The sequence below is a fragment of the Dromiciops gliroides genome, chromosome 2 (assembly GCF_019393635.1).
Source record: "Dromiciops gliroides isolate mDroGli1 chromosome 2, mDroGli1.pri, whole genome shotgun sequence".
Lineage (NCBI taxonomy): Eukaryota > Metazoa > Chordata > Mammalia > Microbiotheria > Microbiotheriidae > Dromiciops > Dromiciops gliroides.
Window position 1 is genome coordinate 635,751,978 of NC_057862.1, and position 15,452 is coordinate 635,767,429.

At 36.4% G+C, this 15,452-nt stretch overlaps 1 protein-coding gene across 1 annotated transcript in view; it reads right to left on the bottom strand.

Moving 5' to 3' along the window:
- Positions 1-1,676: 1,676 nt before the first annotated feature.
- TERB1 (telomere repeat binding bouquet formation protein 1) overlaps positions 1,677-15,452 on the bottom strand; it is a 51,497-nt gene continuing 37,721 nt past the window's right edge. Inside the window, exons 16-18 of the mRNA XM_043981187.1 lie at positions 12,060-12,209; positions 11,645-11,734; positions 1,677-2,115 (exon numbers count right to left, since the gene is read on the bottom strand). Coding sequence (XP_043837122.1) covers positions 2,108-2,115; positions 11,645-11,734; positions 12,060-12,209 — 248 coding nt within the window. The 3' untranslated portion in view covers positions 1,677-2,107. The remainder of the gene's footprint in view (positions 2,116-11,644; positions 11,735-12,059; positions 12,210-15,452) is intronic.

The following is a 15,452-nucleotide window of genomic DNA, read 5'->3' on the forward strand; positions in this document are numbered from 1 at the left end:
ATTGTTTCATTCTTAAGTCCTCAGTGCCGGGCCCATGGTAGGCACTTAATAAATGTTTGTGGATTGATTGAAGGGTGGTTGGATTGCCACTGAGGACAAGCTCAGAGAGTGAGGTTGGTGACCTTGCACAGCCCTCCCTCACTTAAATCCAATTCACTGTAAGTCAATCACCCGATGTCATGGTCCTCTTTGAGAATGAAGGACAAATAACAACAAGTGGTTTATGGTTGGACCCTCTTATTTGAGGCTGTGTCAAAGATGATTGTAGACTGAGGCAGGAAAAGATTTCCTTCAGCCCCTGTGTAGGTTGTATGAGGTGACATCCCTTCCTCTTTTGAGGTCACCTCTTTGTTGGGACACAGAAAACACCAGCTGTCTCTTAGGCTTCTAGCAACAGAGAAGGAAAGAGGACCTTCCCATCCTCCCCCTGCCTCCTCACCCTCAGCTTTGCTAATTACCCTCAAGAGGCATCGGGGATATACACTTGCCTAAGAGAGCTTGAGACTCACCCTCAAGTCCTTGGCTGTCTCTTTTGTCGTGTGTTTCTTTTCCTGAGCTCTGGTGATCATCCAGTGATCCTGAGAGATGATCATTTGCAGCCCTGTCATGATTTTGATATGTTGGGAGCTGAATGTCAAGCAGATACCTTTTGGCAACAGATTCTTGGGAGCGAGGACCACTTCTAGGAGAGTACTACAGCTCTAAGGGTTAAGAAAGCCCAGGTCGTTTATATCACAAAGACATCCTAAATTGTTCCTAAAAGAATCAATTTGTATAAAAAAATTTATAGCAGCTCTTTTTGGGGTGGCTAAGAAATGGAAATCAAAGGGATTCCCATCAATTGTGGAATGTCTAAACAAGCTGTGGTGTGATTGTAATGGAATATTAACTGTGTTATAAGAAATGACAAGCAGGATGATTTCAGAAAGGCCTGAAAAGACTTATGTGAACTGATATATAGTGAAGTGAACAGAATCAGGAGAACATTGTGCACAGTGACAGCAATACTGTTTGATGAAGAACTGTGAATGACTTAACTATTCTCAGCAATACAATGATCCAGGACAATCCCAAAGGACCAATGATGAAGCACACTATCCACCTCCAAAGAAAGAACTGATATTGATTGAACACAGACTGAAGCAGGCTGTTTTTCACTTTCTTTCATTTTTTCTTTTATTCAAGTTTTCTTATACAGAAATGACTAATAAGGTAATGTTTTTCATAACTGCTTACTGATTCAGGCAGAGGGGAAGGGAAGGAGGGAGAGAAGGAGGGATAGAATTTAGAACTCAAAACTTTAAATAAAAATGTTTATTTTTTAAAATAATTAAATGAAAACACAAATGATAAAATAAATTATTCTAGAGGGAAAAACAAAGAAAGAAAGCCCAAGCCATGATTGGCTGGCCAAAAAACTGAGACCTTGAAGTTGCTTGGATGATACATATCAGAAGAGAATGGGAAATGGCTATTTAGTCCCACAATTTTCCCGGAAATCTTTACCTTCCAGGAGAGTATGACAGAGGTGACAGATTATTGGGATGTATTTTAAGTATTATTAATGTGCCTTTATGATTCTTTTGTGTTTTAAGCATTCCTTTTGTGTGAGGCTGGATTTGAACTCAGATCTTCCTGACCCCAAGGCCAGCACTCTATCCACTGAGCCATCTAGCTGCCTCTGTTCTATATCTATAGCCTCTACATAATTTCTTCCCACTGGTACAAGTTCTCTATCTGGGACTAAGCAAAATAAATGCACAGTTTTAAAGAATGAAGAAGCAGATACAAAATGAGACTGAGAGAACTAGAAATGATTAAAGAAGCTAGAAACTTAGGCTAGCTACATATTTAGGTAGAGGTCTAAACATTTCATTTAGTAATCACTTAAGACTTTTCACATTTTCATTTCATTTATTTGGAAGGAAAAAGTGTTTAACTTCTTCTAACAGGGCCAGAATATAACCAGTGTAGGCACAAGCAATATTTACAGCTGTCCAACGTTTAGAAACTGAATAAGACCCCCAAATTGGATTGCCGTGATTTCCCATCTTCTTTATTCCACGCAAAGGATATCTTTTTCTTCAGACAAATTTCTACAAAATCTTCATTTCTCTGTAATTAATTGGAATTACATTTATCAGTCTTTTATACAGTTTGTATAATTCATAACTAACACTTAATGAGCAAGATTCACTCCAACGTGGGAAGTCGCTTCCTGAAAAGAAAGCGGGCATTCCTAGTATTCTAAGGTCTGAAAGAATTATTACTGTAACATACTCTTAGTCAATGACTTGGAGACTAGAAAAATCCATAATACCTAGCATAGCACCATGCACATGGTAGGCACTCAATATGAACTAAAATGGCTGAATGAAAGTTGCTATGCTGATCACCATGTAAAAATATGTCACTCAAATGTTAAATTATTTTTAAAATTCTGTTCAATTCAAGTGAACAATTAATAACAGTCCCATGAGGGCAGAAACAACAGAAAAGAAGTAATCACACAAATTATGACAACTATAACTGCTTAACTTTTGGCACCATTAATGAGTTCTTTATTCAACAATAGGAGAGTTGATAAACTACATTTTCACTATAAATATAATAAAAGACATAAAGAAGTTCTAGGCACATGGTAGGATGGCTCACAAGTTCTCCCAGAGGAAGGTAAAAAAAGCTAGTCTGAGTGGTTTCATTGTGAGCACAAAGGCAACAAGAAACCTGGGACACTAGGTCATCCCCCCTACAGTCTTCATGGTAAGTAAAAGCCAACAGATAATAACCAATATTAAGGAAATAACTATTAGATGGCAGAGGAGAGGCAGCCACCCAGCTGAACTCTCCCAATACTCCTCCAAACAACTTTAATATAACACCTCCAATTGAATTTTGGAGTGGCAGAACCAAGAAAAGGTCAGAGTGAAATGTTTATCTAGCCTAGGACAACCTAGGAGGACTATAGGAGCGGTCTGTGATGCCAGGGTGGGAGTTGGCCCAGAGCACAGAAGTAACAACATGCCCAGCAGTGGGCATTGGAGGTAGCTGTGACAGCAGCAGCAGCTTCAGTAACCCTAAGCCCAGACAAGGTGAGGAAGTCAGACAACTGGTCAGAAAGAGAGTATAAGGGACCCTTTACTGGCACTAGATGCAGCTGGCACTGGCTGGTAACTCTATTGCCTATATGCAGTTCTGGGTCACAATTCCAGGGAGGAGAGGAGTGCTTACGGTCTTTCAGAAGGAAGCAGGGACCCTGGTCACAGTTCTAAGACAGAAGGCAGCACTAGAACTTGTGGCTGCAGGGAAGCAGGGGCCCTTTCTAGTGCAAACTAGGAGAGGAATGACCACACCTCTCCCTGGATCACATCACCTTGGAAGCACCAAAAACTTTGAGACCCCCAGAACTAGCTTTGAAAATAGTAATATGAAAAAGTCTTAAGCTTGGGACAGTGCCTCCCCACCCACAGGTAAGTAGAGCCCAACCTTAACATAAACTTCAAAGTCAAGAAATATGGTGGGAAATGAGCAAATAACAATGATAAGAATGTTACTATAAAAAGCTGCCACGGTGGCAGGAAAGACCAAGACATAAACTCAGAAGAAGACAATATGAAAACAGCTGCAAACAAAGACTCAAGGAAAAATGCTAATTGGACCCAAGCCCAGCAAGAATTCCTGGAAGAGTTAAAGAAAGTTATGAGTAGTAGAGGAAAATTTGAGCAGGGGAGAGAATGGGAGTAATGCAAGAAAATTGTGAAAAGAGAATTAATAGCTTAGTTAAAGAAGCACAAAGAATGCTGAAGAAAATAACACCTTAAAAACAGAATTGGCCTAATAGTAAAAGAGGCACAAAAATTCACTTAAGAAAAGAACTCCTTATAAAACAGAATTGGTCAAATGGAAAAAGAGACACAAAAAATTTCCTTAAAAATTAGAATTGGGCAAAGATCCAAACTTTGAAGAGAAGAACTCACTATATGACAAAAATTGCTCAGAAAAATGGAAAGCAGTTTGATAGAAACTACATATAGATGGACATCTCACACTAGATACCAAGATAAAGTGAAAATGGGAACATGATTTAGACATAAAGGGTAATATCATAAATTAGGGGAGCATGGAATATCTTACCTGCCAGCTCTATGGATAAGGGAAGATTTTATGAAAACAAGAGACAGAGAGCATTGTGGGAAGTAAAATGGATAATTTTGAAGACATTAAATTAAAAAGGTTTTGTACAAACAAGTACAGTGCAGCCAAAATTAGAAGGAAAACAGGAAACCAGTGGGGGGAGGATTTTTGCAGCAAATTTTTCTGATAAAGGCCTCATTCATCAACTATATAAAGAACTAAGTTAAATCTCTAAGAATATGAGTTATTCCCCAGTTGATAAATTGTCAAAGGATAGGAACAGGCAGTTTTCAGAAGAAGGAATCAAAGCTATCTGTAGTCATACGAAAAATGATCTGAATCACTATTGATTGGAGAAATGCAAAGTGTAACAATTCTGAGGTACCAGCTCATACCCACCAGATTGGATGTGACAGAAAAGGGAAATCACAAATGTTGGAGAGGAAGTAGAAAAACTGAGACACAAATATACCATTAGTAGAGTAGTAAACTATTCTGGGGAGCAATTTGGAATTAACTCAAAGGGCTAGAAAACTGTGCATACTCTTTGATCCAACAATAATGTTTTTACTAAAATAATTGAAGGCTATAGGCCAACATCCATTATAGAAGATAAATAGAAAAAGTCTATGAAGGACCTGAGATCTTTTGTTTGTTTTGTTTTGTGGGGCAATGAGGGTTAAGTGGCTTGCCCAGGGTCACACAGCTAGTAAATGTCAAGTGCCTGAGGTCAAATTTGAACTGGGGTCCTCCTGAATGCAGGGCTGGTGCTTTATCCACTGCGCCACCTAGCTGCCCACACCTGAGATTTTTAAAACTAAAATATACCTTGACACTGAACTAAAATGTGCAGGTTGACATCAGGAAAGATTGCAAGAAATACTGGAAAATATGATTCAGGATTAAGAAATAAAAGAGGCCAAAAGTTCATAGATTATTTGAAAGCATCATGCCTGAATATAATCACACGCCAAGCACCAAATAACACAATTATGCAAAAAATGAAACTGATTATATCTTAACTGATTGGAAAAAGCCAATGAAAATAACTTCAAAAACAGTATGTGTTCAGGCCATCAACTATTTTTTTAGGTGAGGCAATTGGGGTTAAGTGACTTGCCCAGGGTCATACAGCTAGTAAGTGTTAAGTGTCTGAGGCCGGATTTGAACTCAGATACTCCTGACTCCAGGGCCGGTGCTCTATCCACTGCACCACCTAGCAGCCCCTCAACTATTTATTTTTTAAAAAGATGAAAAGGCAAGTTTTCAGAAGATAATTTCCCATAGCAGACTACATATTCAAAGTCAGACAACTAAATGAATGGAATAAAGATTACAAAATCACACTGGGTTGTCTATCGATTATAAAAAAGCAGCTGACTGACTGAACCAAAATTCCGTCTTAGAGACCCTCCTTCAACAAGGTGTCTTTCAAGCATGTGGAAAAATCATGTAACTCGTCAGTGCCCCAGGAAACTCTCTAAGATGATGAGTTGAAGAAGAGTTGGCAGAGATTTCCTCATCAGAAATTCCTCTATACCAAAGAAATCACAGATCTGAACCAGAATCGAAAGCCATAGATTCCCAGAATGAATGAATGAATGACTAGAATCATTGATTAAGCACTTACAATGTGCAAAGCAGAATACTAAGTGCTAGGAATACAAACAGAAAAATGAGACAAGCCCTGGTCTCAAGGAGCTCACATTCAAACAGAGAAGAAAATTCATAGGGAAGGTTTTGGGACAAGTTAAATGGAAAAGTCCCAATGCCCTTAGCCATAGGGGCAAAACTGACAGTAATGCATCTTCTTTAATGTCATGTTCACTGATAAAAATGGCATTTGTTTCTAATGTTGAACCATTTGACAGAGCCAAAGACTTTGATGGCAAGAACCTTCCTTTCTGGGTCTTCAGGAACTATGGCTGTAGCATCTGCAGAAACAGATGCCAGATTGTGCCTCCACAGGGGTGGCTTCCCAGAATGGTGGCTGGGATCACTAAGCTCAAAGGCCCTGCTATTCCCAAGGGTCTTGGGATCAAGGCCCTGGACTGTCTCTATCTGGGTCTGAGAGGTGATATAGGTCAAGGTGATGGTGGTCTGAATTGCCTGGCACAAGCTGCCTCTGAGTGCCTTGCTTCAGCTATTTTGATTTTCATGCCCTTAATAAATGATTCCTTGTTAAAAGTAATCATGAAGATTACTTTGTTTAAAGATTCTAGCTTATTAGTATAAATCAAGTCATAAAACAAGGGCATATGTGCTTACCTAAAGTTCACCAATGTTATGAAGCATGTGCCATGCAGAGTCTGAATGGAAGAGCAATTCCTAAAAGAAGGGGAGTTGCTCCAAGTGCTCCATTTTGCAGATGACAGATTTCATCAGATCTCTGAATACTACTGACCCCACCCCCAATGAAATAAATTGATGACACTCAAAAGAGATCAGCCTAAAAATACTCATAAGAAAAATGTAGATGACGAATGCATATTGCTCAGATTGTGATATGCACTTGGATGGGCCACTGGCACTGACATATTGAACAATGAGTTGGGTCGAGAATTAAAAGGAAAAAGAGAGCACACTGGACTGTATTTGAGAAATTGTGCAGTGCTTTCAGTGATATAAAAATCCATCTTTTTAATAGCGATATTGTACCAGTAATGATATACATGGAATGAGTCATGGTACATGATGATCTTCAGAAGATTCAAAATTGTAGGTGACCCAAAGGGCAACAAAGAAATGAATAGGGGTTGGAAGGAGGCCATAGAGCAATGCTGATGATGACTTGCTTGCAAGAAGTGGTATAAAAGATGTACCATTCAACAAACATTTATTAAATGCCCACTATGTGCAAAGCACAGTCCCTGGGGACACAAAGGCAAAAAAAAAAAAAAAAAAAAAAGAACTCCCACCCTCAAGGAGAATGCATTCTATTGGAGGGATAAAACATATAGAGAGAAACTATTTTTTTTTAAACTGAGGAGAGAGGACTAAAAATTGGGAGCATCAGGAAAAGTTCAGTGTAGGAGATGGCAACTATGCAGAACCTTGAAATAAGCTCAAGATTCAATAACTTATCTCTATACAAACGATTTCCTGATCTATATATTCAGTCTGAATCTCTTACATGAATTTTAGTCTCTAATCACCAACTCTTTTGTACATCTCAAACTGGATGTTCTAGGAGGTTTGGGGAAAAGGGCACATTAATGCACTGTTGATGAAGCTGTGAATTGGCCTAGTTATTCTGGAAGACAATTTGGTACTATACCCCCAAAATAACTAAACTGCTCAAACCTTTAACCCAGCAAAATTGCTACTAGGTCAAATACCAAAAAGATAAGAGGAAAAGTGAAAAGGACCCATGTGTTCAAACATATTTATAGTAGCTCTTTCTGTGGTGACAAAGAATTATAGACCAAGTAGGTGCCCATTGATTGGGAATGATTGAACAAATTATTGTATATGAGTGTAATGAAATACTATGGTGCCATAAGAAATGACAAAAGGGATGATTTCAGAGGCACTTGGGAAGAACTGTTTGGAGTGATGCAGAGTGAAATGAGCAGAACTAGGAGAACAATTGATATACAATTACAACATCATAAAGACAAACAACTTGGCTACAGCAATGAAACAAGATTCCAGAGGGCTGATGATGAAGCATGCTACATGCCTCCTGACAGAGAAGTGATAGATTAAGGGCACTAGACCAGTAACCACATTATCATGGTTATCAGTGATGTTAAGATTGTTCTTCTGTATATTCTTGCCACTTTTTAATGTCTTCTATTTCTGTTAAGTCCCTACCATTTTTGCCTTTTATCATACATGAAACATTTTTCATGAAGCATTCCCTAGTTATCTCTAATATTCTCAAAGAGATCTTTTGCCTTTTCTATTCTATTGTTTTCTTCTATTTCTTTGCATTGCTTATTAAAGAAAACCTTATCTCCCCTTGCTATCCTCTGGAATTCTGCATTATTTGAGTGTATCTTTCCCTTCTCTTTCTTTCTTTCCTCAACTATGTGTAAAGCCTCATCAAACAACCATTTTGTTTTCTTGCTCTTCTTTTTCTTTGGGGTTTTTTATTGCTGCCTCCTGTACAATACTGTGAACTTCCATAGTTCTTCAGGTACTCTACCAGATCTAATTCCTTAAATCTATTCATTAATTTTACCTCATATTCATGAGGGATGTTATTTAGGTCATACCTATACAGTTTGATGGTTTTCCCTACTTTCTTCAATTTAAGTCTAAATTTTGCAATAAGTTCATGATCCGAGCCACAGTCAGCCCCAGGTCTTGTTTTGACTGTTTGTATGGAGTTTCTTCACCATTGGTTGCAAAGTATACAATCAATCAGGGTTCTATCACTGAGCCACCTTGCTGCCTCACTTCTTGTGTCCTTAAGCAACATGTTGTTTTCCTGTTGGTTTCTTTTGACCATATCTATTTTTACCTTGCTTTACTTTGCTATTTCTGCTTTTTAAAAGTTCACTTAAATCATAATAAATTGTACTCCAGATCTTCACATAACTCTATATAAATCCTTATGGTTCAATTGTAAACATCACATTGTTCAAATCTGCTTTCTAATATATACTTCAATCTTCCTCTATCTTATGGGTTAGTTCATCCCAAATACAATCCACAACTATAACCAAGAACATGTATCCACTGATACAGCTAGGTCCCAATTAGTGCAAATAATGAATCCCCTGAAGTGGTTACATGTATTTGAATTCAAACTATTTAGTTATAATTATGTAAAATATGGATAATTAGTTCTATCCTAATGACCACTTCAGGGGATTCATTATTTGCATTAATCAGGACCTAGCTATCCATTTTCCCCACCTTCTCAAAGAGGCCTTTCTTAGACAAATTGAATATACAAGACCCAGAAGGAATCAAACAAAGCAACACAGTATTTGATAAACCCAAGGGCTACAACTCCTAGAATAAAGATTACTAGTTTGAAACTACTGGGGATGCTGGAAAGCAGTATGACAGAAAATAGTTAAGACAAACATCATATACCATATACCACAATAAATTCCAAATGGATACAGGACCTAGCTATGAAAGTTCATGTCATAAACAAATTGGGGGGGGGCAGCTAGGTGGCACAGTGGAAAAGGCACTGGCCCTGGATTCAGGAGGACCTGAGTTCAAATCCAGCTTCAGACACTTAACACTTACTAGCTGTGTGACCCTGGGCAAGTCACTTAACCCAAATTGCCTCATCAAAAAAAATAAATAAATAAATAAACAAATTAGAAGAGCAGAGACTTTTCACAATCATAGACAGAAGAAAGGTTCTTGACTAAATAAAAGATAAGAGAGGATCATAGGAAATAAAATGAACAATTTTGATTACATAAATTTGAAGGTTTTTGCACAAATAAAACCACTGTAGTATAGATCAGGAAATAGTTAACTGGAAAAACAATCTTTGTAACTGTCTCTGATAAAGATTAGATTTCCTAGACATATAGGAAATGTATACAAATATTTAAGAAGCAGAAGCATTCCCTAAGAAGTAAAGAGTCAAAAGAGGAACTGGTAGCTCTCAAAAGAAGAAATCCAACCTGTTAACAGACATGAAATAATGCTCCAAATCACTAAAAATGAGAGAAATACAAATTAAAACAACTCTAAAGTTCAACCTCACAGCGATCAGATTGGGACAGATTAGAGGAAAATAACAAGTGTTGAGGTACACTAATGCACTGTTAATAGTACTGCAAACTGATATAATCATTCTAGAAAACAATTTGGAACTACACCCTAAAATTCACTAAACTGGGCCTAGCCTTTGACCCAGCAATAAAGCTCTGAGGCAAATAACCCAGAGATCAAAGAAAAAAGGAAAGGACCCATTACGTACAAAAATACTTACGACAGCACTTTGCATTGTGGCAAAAGACTATGAATCATGCTGGTGTCCATCAGTTGGTAAATAGATGAATAAATCATGGCACATGAATGTAATGGAATATTATAGAGTCATAAAAATGAGCAAAGGGGTCAGTTTGGCAAAACCTGGGTAGAAGACATATGAACTTGATGCAAAAAGAAGGAAGAATAAATGATAAAATGACCACTACACTATAAAGGAAACCAAATGAGAATTGTGTAAGAACAATGATGAATGAAATGACCACTCACTACTACAGAAGACTGATTAATGAACCATGCTTCCCACCTCTTAGAAGAGAGGTGATGAATTCAAGGTTCAGAATGAGACATGGGCAATCGGGGAATTAGTGTTGCTGGACTACATTTATTTGTTACAAGGGAAGCATATTATTTGGGGGGCGGGAAGATTGTTAAGGGAGAGTGAGAGTCATATACAATGACACCATGAATCCTCTTCTTCTTTGAATAGGGAAATGTTCATGTGTCAATATCAGGTTCATAATAAAAAAATTTTAAAAATGTAAAAACATGGTTATTTTTATTTTTAACACAGTTCTCTTTTTTCTTAACACATTCCCTAAGTAATCTTCTCAAATACTAACTATTAATGAACTAAACAGATATGAATTAGAAAGTGGTAGATAAAAAGTAGGCCCAAGTGGAGTGGGAACAAAAGGGGAAAATATATGTGGAAAGTTTTTCTTTATAGTATGTTTTTCATCAAATTTAGGACTCTTAATGATAAGAATATAATGTAATAGACAACAATAGTTCATTATTTTATTCAGATGTAAACACACTAATTGAGTTTTAGAGTAATTCAGTAATTTGAGGACTGCAGGAAAAGAGTGCACAGCAGTAAATGCCACATATTATCAGTATGCTACAGAAGAAAGATCCCTGGAAACAGTGCCAGAGGATGTGCATTCTACTCCCAGCTTGCCACTTCCTAGCTTGTTATTCTCTGAGCCACAATGTCCTCATCTCCAATATGGGGATAATAATATTTGCACTACCTACAGCAGAGGATTATTAAGAAGAAAGTACATTGTGCTTTACAATGTACATTGGAAGCTGTAGAACATTACATGGATGTCAGCTCTTATTATTAGCATTATTTCCTTATCATAGTGGTCTTTATATAATCACTGGATCTGAAAACAGTGAACCAATAAATGCTTCACTGCACAGTAATTTTTGTATTGCCATGATGTGCAGTGCTTATTTTAAAGTGGAAGGAACCTATAGATAAAAAGAGAATGAAGATGCTTAAAGAAAAAGATGAGGGTTATTGAATGTTAGAATTTTGAATTTACAGTCAGAAAATCTGGCTTCAACTGTTGGTTATCTAAATGCAAGTCATTATTATTCATCATTCATAGGTTCATAACCAGAAGGAATCTTAAAGATTATCTATCTAGTACAATTTCCACAGGAAACTGGGACTTAAAGCACATGAGAATATCTCCATATCAGTCATCTGCTCTTTTCTTTCCCAAGGGAAAGACCTGCAACAGAAAAACTTGATTTTATTTTTAAGAATTCAGAACTCAAAAATTAAAAAAAATTCAGAACTCACTTTGTAAATTGTCTTGGAAATTATTACTTTCTTCATTTGTAGAAGATTCACTACCAAATATCCCTTTTTTACGTGGGGTCAAAAGTATCTCTGCAAAATATAAGAATTATTTAGAGAATCTTTAGAGTATTCATATGAAGAATCACTTGTCAATTCCATATAGTAAAATATATAAAATACATATTTAATGTAGACCTATATTTTACATTGAAAACTTTAGGCAAGTTAAGAATTTTAAAACGATCCAAAAAGACTAAAATTATTGCCCAGGACTTTAAAAAAATCTCTACCTGCTCAGAAACAGGTTTTCTTTTCAATAACATTTTCCCCCTTAGCATTAACATATTTCATAGTTTAGAAGCTAAATCCAGTCTAAAAATTTTATCATAAACACAGTTAAAAGCTGCTGAATTACTTTTGTTAAAGATAAGTGATTTCCTTAGGTCACTTTTATATCTATCTTCAGCTTCCAGAATGACTTTGTGGCGATCACATTGGAATGGGCAAGAGTGCAAGAGCCTGCTAAAATTTCTGCTATTCAGGGATTTTCCTACTTCTATGCAACCTAAAAAAAAGCACATTAAGATGATATACAGATGTCATAAAATAGCTAATTACAAATCTATGAATGCAAAATAGGATATTTAGGATGGTAACTATAGCCCAATCAGGTACTTAATTATGTTTATTATAAGGTGACTATGATCACATATTATGTTTGTAGATAAGTAACCAACATTTACTGAATACTTAATACATGCCTAATGCTGTGGGGAGATGCATAATAAATATAAAACATCTTTAGCCATCTAGAATCTAGTTGGGAAAATAAAGCAAACATACATCAAATAGCCAGATCCAAATGAGTGCTAAATTCTGATTGTGACCATAAGTATCAGAGTAGCAGAGAGGTAGTAATTAACAGAATATATTTTAGGTATGGCCTTATTGAATCGGAAGGGATATTGACAGTAGTCAATTAGAATGGGGTGGGAGATAGGAAAAAATAAGAAGGGGATCTTGAAAGTCAGAGGAGTTTAATTCTGATGCAGGAGGCAACGGGAAATAATCTTAAGAATCAAGTACCATATCTATTGCCATATGAAAAATGCTCTAAATCACTATTGATCAGAGAAATGCAAATTAAAACAACTTTGAGGTACCACCTCATACCTATTAGATTGGCTAATATGACAAAAAAGGAAAATAATAAATGTTGGAGAAGCTGTGGAAAAATCGGAACACTAATGTAATGTTGGTGGAGCTGTGAACTGATCCAACCATTCTAGAGAGCAATTTGGAACCATTCCCAAAGGGCTATGGGACTGTTCATCCCCTTTCACCCAGTAGTACCACTATTGGGTCTGTATCCCAAAGAGACCATAGAAAAGGAGAAAGGACCCACATGTACAAAAATATTTATAGCAGTTCTCTTTGTGGTGGCAAAGAATTAGATATAGAAGGAATGCCCATCAATAGGGGAATGGCTAAACAAGTTGTGGTATATGAATGCAATGGAATACTATCGTGCTGTAAGAAACTATGAGCAGGAGGAGTTCAGAGAAACCTGGAAGGACTTACATGAACTGATGCTGACTGAGAAGAGCAGAGGCAGGAGGGACATTGTACACAGTAACAGCAGCACTGTGTGATGAACAGTAGGGATAGACTTGGCTCTTCTCAGCAGTGCAACAATCCAAAACAGTTTCAAAGAATCCGTAATAGAAAATAGTCTCAACATCAGAAAAAAGAACTGTGAATTATGAATGCAGATTGAACCGTACTGCTTCTATTTTTGGACTGTTTTTTACCCCTTGTGCTCTGGTTCTTCTTTCACAAGATGACTAATGTAGAAATATGTTTGATGCGATTGTACATATACAACCTATATCAGACTGCTTTCCGTCTTGGGGAGGTGGGAGGGAAGGGAGGGTGGGAGAAAAAAAAATTTGGAACTAAAAATCCTGTGAAAACAAATGTTGAAAACTATCCTTATATCTAACTGGAAAGTAATAAAATACTTTTTAAAAAGAATCAAGTAGCATGATGAAAATGGTATTTTAGAAAAATAATTTAGAATTAGTTATGTGGTATTGATTAGTTGGGGAAGAAGTGGGAAGACCAATAGTTACAATAAGTTTACAAGAATCAGAGATGAAAAAGACTGTAGAGATCACCTAGACAAGCCCCCTCATTTTACGGATAAAGAAGTTGAAGAATGAAAAAGGAAAATAACTTCCCTAAGTTTACAAGCAGTTTCCAAAAGAAAAAAACACAAATTATCAATAACTACTTGAGAAAGTATTTAAGCTAATTAATAATTACAGAAATGCAAAATAAAGTAACTGAGATACTATCTTATACCCATTAAGAGAGTAAAAGATCCTTAAAAACAGTAAAATTCAATGCTTTTTGTGACAATAGTACAGTGAAAGAAAAGCAGTGAACTTGGATTAAAGTGTCCCACATTCCAATTCAATGTTGGTAATGCTATAGGAAAATAGGCACATGCTGCTGAAGTTATGAATTGATATAATATTTTTGTGAAATTACTTGGAATTATATGGGGAGATTCATAAGTCTGTTGATACTATTTTATTCAGGAATTGCATTGGAGATCTACACTAGAGATGTTATTGATGGACAAGAAAAAAATTACATGTAGGGAAATTTTTTAATAGCATTCTTTGTATTAGCAAAAAAAACTGGCAATGAGCCAGATTCAGTACAAGTGGGGAATATTTGAAAAAACTGTGATGTATCAAATGAGACAATATTTGTAATGCACTCAGCACTATACCTAACATATACAGGGTAGGTAAAAAGTCACAATGTTTTAATAACTTTTTTTGTGTGTGGGGGGACAATGGGGGTTAAGTGACTTGCAAAGGGTCACACAGCAAGTGTCAAGTGTCTGAGGCTGCATTTGAACTCAGGTACTCCTGAATCCAGGGCTGGTGCTTTATCCACTGTGCCACTTAGCTGCCCCCCAATAACTTTTTGAAAATGATTTTTTCTTTATTTTTTGCCATTTGATTTGATTTGATTTTTCATACATAATATAAATTTATTTCCTACATATTCTGTACATGATGCTATGGTATTATAAATTACAAACAAAAAAGGAGTTATTAAATATTGAAACCCCTTTGTAACTTTTGGCCCATCCCATAGTAGGGCTTAATAAATGTTTATTTCCTTCCTTCTTTCCTGCATGAATAGAATGAAATAATGTTCCACCACAAGAAATTAAAAATATGAAAAATATGAAGAAATATGGAAAACATGTAAAGTAATGCCAAGTTAAAAGCAGAATAAAAAGAATGATATACTGATTGCAACTAAGTAAAAAACAGAACAAAAATCTGGAAAATATATTTAAAAAGAAGAGAAAAGGGACATGTAAACAAAAAGGCTGATTATTACTTTTTTAAGGTAAATTTACATAATTTGCTAAACAAAAGGTAAATGATAGAAATATTTTGTGTACACCTTGGTCTAGCTCAGACCTGTACATATTTGAAAGTGGAAGGGAAAGTGGATTGTCTGAGGACAATCCAATCTGTTCCACCACCTATGAAATACTGACTAAAAACTAGACATTGTAACTAGGCAATAAGAATACAAAGATAAAATTTAAGTCTCTGTCCTCAAGAAATTTACATTCTGTAAGAAGAAACTGAAGATGCTGGAAGGAAGAAATGATCTGAATTACCAAATATTAGAGCTGAAAGGGATCTCAGAGATTACTGAATTCAATTCCTTCATTTTAAAGATAAGGAAACAGGGGGCAGCTCGGTGGTGCAGT